The 7576-nt window shown below is 37.5% G+C and overlaps 1 protein-coding gene across 1 annotated transcript; it reads right to left on the reverse strand.

Moving 5' to 3' along the window:
• Window positions 1-1719: 1719 nt before the first annotated feature.
• On the reverse strand, window positions 1720-7080 carry mtfp1 (mitochondrial fission process 1). The gene is given in 7 exon segments (XM_052590939.1): window positions 1720-2627; window positions 3431-3572; window positions 3575-3653; window positions 3736-3863; window positions 6281-6288; window positions 6402-6592; window positions 7006-7080. Coding segments are annotated over 7 exon segments (690 nt in total). The 3' UTR covers window positions 1720-2560.
• Window positions 7081-7576: the final 496 nt, after the last annotated feature.

Consider the following 7576-nt stretch of genomic DNA (forward strand, 5'->3'; position numbering starts at 1 on the left):
GTAAAACTCTTTCCAAACTATCAATGTCCAACAGATGGGGCCAAGGACCATCTTTTCTACTTGAGTCTTAATCGGTATGGCCTGTCGCAGAACCTGATTTTACCAAGTGAAACATGTTCCTGGGACAACATCGTTGTTGACCCTGGAACAACATTGTGATTAACCAATCAGGTTTGAAGAACCAGTTTATAGATTTTGTGAAGTTTCGCTTAAAATCAGTGTTTGGTGCTTGTACATCAGTGTCATTCATCTATCATTTCCTCTGATTTTAGGGATTACTCATGGTTAAGGTTAGGTTTAGGTGTAGGGATATGGTTAAGAATATATTTTTGGAGTAAAATGTTGTTCCAGGGTCAACAAAATATGTTGACCTAGGAACACATCGAACTTGGCAAAATCAGGACGTGCATGGCCTGTCACGCCCCTCATCCAACCACCAGAAATCAAGACAGATGAGCGAAAAAGTAATCTTCTTTGGCCTTAGGACAGAAGTGGCTGTGCCTGATATTCCTGACCTTACCAAACACAGCACTTGGAACGAGTTAGTAGAGGCCACAGTTCAGGGGCTTAAAGATACAGAACCACCATTAGAAAAGGACTACCAAACTGCAGAATGGCATATCCTGCAGAAATCTCAAGTTGATATTTTTCCTGACAAGTACAAACTGCTGAAATCTGGTAAACTTGTACCTTCCACTCAATCGACTCCTTGCTCTTGCCCCAGAATTTTATGACTCTTGCCAGCTTATCAGAGTTGGTGGTCGTGTACGTCGAGCTGAAGGACAAAAGTTGTCAGTTATACACCCTATAGTTCTTGATCCACATCACTGGGTTACGAAGTTACTGATCCGGCTCGAAGGACCAAAATCGTTTTGAAGATTAGGTAAGGACTGTTTTTGTGCAAGCTCTCGGTCTGTGTAAAGAAAATGTTGGGGTTACTGACTAATTATAAAACCACTCATTGTTACCAATCTACCATATGAGTCTTATGTGTTCTTACCAACACACCTGTGTGGATACAATTTCACCTGTTACTTTAGTTATTTTATACCTATCTATCTATCTATCTATCTATCTATAAATTTGTATTTTTTTTTTTTTTTGCAGTGTCCAAGAACAGCTTCACATTTGTATAATTTTGTTTTTAATCAGATGATAATATGGCTATCAAATATACTATTTGTGTAATATTGATGATTAAGTAATTTTTAGAAAGAATTTTGTGGGGGAAAAATGAAAATGGGAAAAACTCTGGCATAGCAGTAAGCTATTCAAGGAAGAAACCATGTCAAAGACAAGTAGAGGCAGTACAGTGCAGTGAAGGTCAGAGCCAATCCACCATTTTAAAATTAAAATTAAATGTATGCATTTAGCAGATGCTTTTATCCAAAGCAACTTACAGTGCATTCAGGCTTTGCCTGACTAACAGTTTTTACCCAACACGTGTTCCCTGGGAATCAAACCCACAACCTAAATTGGTAAATCTGTCATGTATTGAAATATGAAAATCCTTCAGTAGAGCTGTAAACACAGTAAACTTCCTTCTGAGTCTTCTCATGAGCCATGTTCTTAAAACATCAACAACATTAACATAACTGAATAAACATAGAAACTAAAAACGCTTTCGATCTTATTGAAGGAAACACCTTTCTCAATCAGGCTGGAGTCGGAATGAGAAATAAACAAACATTTGATTAAAAATATATTTTTAATGCCACTTTTTGTGCTCCTGCAGAACATTCAGAACTGAACTTGAATGGAGTTTATAGCTTAATGAGAAACGCACTTAATTCCTTTATCATGAGATTAAACAAATGACAGATCATCAAAAACACTACAAATTGATTTGATATTACAGTATTGTAGGGGAATTTACAGTTAAAACCCAATGACCAGATATTTGACAATGAAGACCAGGAGTCAGAGATGAGTTCAATTAATAATAATAATTTTATTTGAAGAAAATAGTTTGCAATTTCATCAGCAGAAGTCAGCTTCAATACTCTCGACGGAGTTCGTAGGCCGCACCCCGTACAACTCAAAATCAACCACAGTTATACCCTGACAGAGGATACTAATTGCGTCAATACATAAGTCAACAAAATTCTGATTGGTTCCAAAACCTAGATAAAACTCTCCAAAGACTTATATCTCATACGCTGGACACTGGCAGTTGATCGTTTGTCCTGGGACTGTCTGAGCTTCTCCCTGTACAGACAGATACTAACACAAATACACAGAGAACAGTATTTAGAATCTCAGCCTTCACTAGTTTATCATCTCTACAGTTTGGAAACATACAGTACTTCAACCGTTCACCAGAAACATACTGACTTTAAAGAGCTGTAAATAAATAATGCAATAATGTGACAACCGAGATGAAGTAAAAAAAAAAATCAAGCAAACAACCAAGATGAAAACCATTATCAATTGAGACACATGCAAATGAAGGTTCATGTGGAATGCCAGTAATAACGTCAATGTCAGACACATTTCTCACAGACTGGTGCTCGTGCTGGCTGGAAAGATCAGGGGTCAGAGGTCTGTGTTGTGACTAGGCTCATTCATGTTTTTCTCCTTCACTGTAGAGTTTCCGCAGGCTGGAGCCCAACAAAAAATCCACCGACCTGATAAGAACAAACAGACTGACTTCAAAACACTGGGACATAACACACACACACAGTGATTCACACACACTCACACAGTGATTCACACACACTCACGTAAGCCTCTTATACACAGATATTCCGGAAAATACATGAACACAATACAATACAATAATGTGTCCCGGGATTTGTCCAGGGATCGTTTGTGATTCATTCACACTGACAGTGATTTTCTGGAATCTGTGTGTGCATTCACACCTTCACACACATCCGTAAAGACACATGACATTACAAAGTGACATGTAATGTGATAATCACAACTTTGCTGGTAGTGAGGAACTACCTGATCTTCTACCTGAGCGTCATTACAGTTTGCACATATTTTTTCATCACGAACGTTGATCTGCATTCAAAACACCTGGTAAAAGAGTCGCACGATAATGTGCGTCATTGCTATGAAACACTAGGAGTTGAACGACTTCTGATTTTCAAAATCAGATCAATTTTATGTGATGAAAATCAAGTTGAAGTCGACTAGTTGCTGATGACGTCATTAATGAACAAATAAGTCTGGAGCTGTGGAAAACCCCTTGTGCACAGCTATGACACTGTGCTGTCCACATGGCTATTGCTCCTATAACAGCTAATTTTTATCAGTTCTTTTGCCTTTGGGTCCGTTTTATTTCTCACAGATTTCTGCTCATTCTAAATCAGATATGGATAAAGTACCACAGAAAAGATTACATTTATATGATTCCAATTTTCTGGGACCAACGTGCAGTGTGAAAGGGGGTTTACACACTCTCTCATACACACTTTCTCACCTGTCGATGGGTGTTATGATGAATGGGATGGTGGAGAAGCCAATGGCGGTTGTGGTCCACTTGCGCACAGGAAGTGGGCAGCATGTGATTTTTCCCAGCAGGAAGAGCGACGCAGCACAAATGCGGTTGATTGTGAATCCACTGAAGCCAAAGCCTGCCAGACGAACGTGTCAACCACAGCAACGGCCACCCGCACTTCCTTTCCATTATCCTCAGTGTGAGCCTGCAGACACAAAACAGCCGAACCATCATGAAGAGCAGCAAGAAGATGACAGACTGACTGATTCAGACTGACCCCGACTCGCCATAGTTGCTTTCCTGCCTTTGTCAAATGCATCAGCAGACACGTATGCAGTGGCCACGGCGTAACTGGCCCACACCGAGCTGACTGGCACCAATGTGCAAAACGCCTTGCCCACCTCGTTAGCATAACCTGCCGATACACACGTCAGACACACACATTAATGCTGTTAAACTTCAAAACCTCTTATAATTCACACAGAGCTGACGGACACAACTCAGCAGCTTCTGTGTGGATCAAATGTGGATCGTTTATCACTGCTTTGACACAAAATACAATAAATTAATACAGCTTTAAATTACACAAACTATTTTCTCACTCAAACACAAACACCAGCCACCCACTGGACATTTTGCAAGATAACAAGCTCTTTACAAAACTGTTAATATGAATATGAATCTAAAATATGAAATTAAATACTATCAAAATCATTAGATATAAATGAACTCCTACACAGTGTTAGTCTTTCAATCTCATTATCATTTATTCAAAAGGGGCAACACAGGAATCATGTTTTGCTGTAATGAAAACGTGAAACATTTACTGCAGTCAATCTGAACTGTACATAAAGTCATTTTATATTGTTTTATAAAGAAAATTTACAGTGGAAATCATTGTGTAATTCTGCCTGTCCTTAAGAGTTTTTAGGTCGCTGTTTCATGGGTTAAACTCTTCTAGTATTATGATGAATGAGTTGATTTGAGATAAAATAAAGTGATTTAAATGCATTTTGAATGTGGAATGAACTGTTGTGTCAAACTAAAAGTTGGTTAGGAGAACAGTGGCAAGTGTTTAGAAAAAGTGAAATAACTATTAAGAAATGTGTCCTAGCAGATGTAAAAAAATAAATTAAAAAAATACCAAGAAACAAAAAAAAGCAATAGTGTGTCTTTTAAAATGTAATGTAAACACTATTGAGACTGAATTGAAAAGACCGGATTGTAGCTTAAAGGGATAGTTCACCCAAAAATCATAATTTTTTTCATTAATAACTCACCCTCATGTCGTTCCAAACCAGTAAGACCTCCATTTATCTTCGGAACACAGTTTAAGATATTTTAGATTTAGTCCGAGAGCTCTCAGTCCCTCCATTGAGACTTCCCCGAAATCTGTAGCATGCGTACGATGGACACTACACTATCCCATGAGGCCACAGGAGTGGCCTCGTCATTTCGAAAATAACAGAAAACCACGACACGGATGTTTTGAAGTGTAAGTACCTTATGGATAAATGTTGTTCATCGTGGTTAAAGTGTACTTGTTTAACATAATCCAAGTAAACGACTGACTTGTTGAAGGTTTATATATTGTAAATCCATTAGATGATTTTGTAAATTGAGTGTAAAAAGATGTTTAATCCTTGTTATCGATCAGATGCTGTACATCAGCTTGTTAACGATGTTTTCTTTAAACTTGTTAAGTAATTAAATGAGATAAAGTTACAAAACTTTAAGTAACGTTAATTAACCCGATTTAATTTCTCTTTTACTAGTGTTGATATTTTGATAAAGAAAATGGTTGGATAACATACATGGCAAACTATTGTTAATAAGGGCCTCAGTTTGATCATAAATCATCAGTAATGTGTAAATCCTGTTTTGATGTTACAGGGACTGATGAACACACACTTGTTCTCATCCACTGATGAAGACTTCTTCACTAGAAAGCATAATTTAGTAAGTATATAAATGAAAATGAATCTTAACTACACACACTCTTTGCATGTATTTATGTTAGGATCATCACTGGTTTATTCAGTTTTTGTTTTTATTAATATAATATTAATTTCCAGGTATTTCCAGTTACTATTTTGTAAGTTGCAAAGTGCTTAATAGCAAGTAACTTTTCCTTGAAGCATGTGTGCACACTGATTTTGTAGCAGTTTCCAGTTGTTTTTTTAAACAAGCAACATCTTAACATCTGAAGAATGTTGTCTTGAGAATGGTTGCCACACTTTAGAGAAATACCCATGCACCAGGTCACATTTAAAATTATTATCTCTATTTATTTATTTATTTTTCATTTCTGCATGGTAAAGAGCACAAAGCTTCAGACAAAACCACATTAACTTTTGCATAAAGTAGTATAATAGAGCTTAAAGCAACACCAAAAGGGAATTTCTTAAGACGTTTTTATAATAATGTCAGGAAAAATAACTTCAGCAGCTTCAGTTCAGTAACTATGTGTAGATGAGGACTTTAAATTTGGGTATCAAAAATTAGTGGAAAAAGTGGAAGTCTAAAATTTACCCTAGAGATAAAGTAATACATATTGTAAAATTAAACTTATATGTTGATATGATATGATATATGTTATGTGATATGTTGCTATAATTACAAATAACTGTAATATGATTTCCCGGTTATGTGTGTAATGTGTATATTTATGTGTATAATACACACAAATGTTTACATTTAAATATTTACATGTGTATTTATTCATATTTATGTGATTTATAGTATATATAATTATATATAGATTTTTTAACTAGGTAAAGGTAAAGGTAAAGGTAATATATGTATATCTCGATTTGACAGTGTTAAAATTACCTTCATAACTGACACAGGAATAAACAAAGAGAACATGAACTGATTTGCAGAGTCTTAACCTGTTCAGTTGTCTACAGGTAATCCTGCTCTTGATGAGCTTCACACTGTTCTCTGATGTGACACAACTGTGGACAGATTGTCCCGCACATGCTCTCCTGTGCTGGCTTCTGTGTTTTGGGGTTCCAGTGTATCATCGTCATGATCCTTCACAACCTCTGGATCAACAATGTCCTCATTCAGAAGACGAAGGTTGTGGAGCACTGCACAGCATGCAACAACATCTGGCACAAAGGCAGGACTCACTTCCAGGGCCTTGAAGAAGATGAAGATGGAGCACAGCTTGTCTTCATCATCCTGATGGGTCTCTCAATGTTCTGTGCGCGAGCATCATTGGTGTTGAAACAAACCAGTGCAGCATTCTGTTCAGGCTCTCTGTATGGTGTGATGAGGCAGATGTGTGCAATCAAACAAGGACACACACACCATCTCCCAGGATGTGTTTTCCTGCAGGTGGATACAGCCCTCCAGTGATTAGTAAATAGAGCTGTTCTTCAGCACCCTGCCATCATATACAGACCCGGGATACTCAACAAAGATATCAATGTACTTCCCCTGGTGGTGACCTGCAGCTGACCACAATGAAACCGCTTCCTGTTGAAATAACATTGGGCTTCACTTGCTGGAGGTTTTGTTTGTATGTGACAGCCATCTATTGTGCCAGCTACCAGAAGGAAACCTGGTCCCACTACTTCCAGGTCATCTGCGGTGGAGAGGGCAATCAGCCTCCTCAAAATCCCCATGACAGACCTGTCCTGCTCGCTTTGAATTAATTTTTTTTTTTAATTAAACTGCTTTTGAGTTAATTCAAACGACATAAAAACGCAGACGAAAAACATCACCGATGTTCGCTCAGTAGATTGGGCTCTTTAAATTTACGCGCTGTTGTGACGACGTATGTCACATGACAATGTCAACATGGCAGATGTAGTATGTCTGAATTCCATTCATACTACCCACATTCAGGACATGGACAGTATACCGTACACACAGTTTCAATGGAGGGACTGAGAGCTCTTGGACTAAATGGAGGAAATGGAGGTCAAACTGGTTTGGAAGGACATGAGGTTGAGTTATTAATAACATAATTATGATTTTTGTGTGAACTATCCCTTTAAGTTTAATCCAGAACATTAATCTGTTAATATTATATGTAAAGGACTATTTGTCTTTAAAACAGGCATGACTGTGCAATACTAATGTGCTAGAACATATTAAAAAGTTCAACAATGGAAATAA

This window comes from Carassius gibelio, chromosome A5, assembly GCF_023724105.1.
Source record: "Carassius gibelio isolate Cgi1373 ecotype wild population from Czech Republic chromosome A5, carGib1.2-hapl.c, whole genome shotgun sequence".
Lineage (NCBI taxonomy): Eukaryota > Metazoa > Chordata > Actinopteri > Cypriniformes > Cyprinidae > Carassius > Carassius gibelio.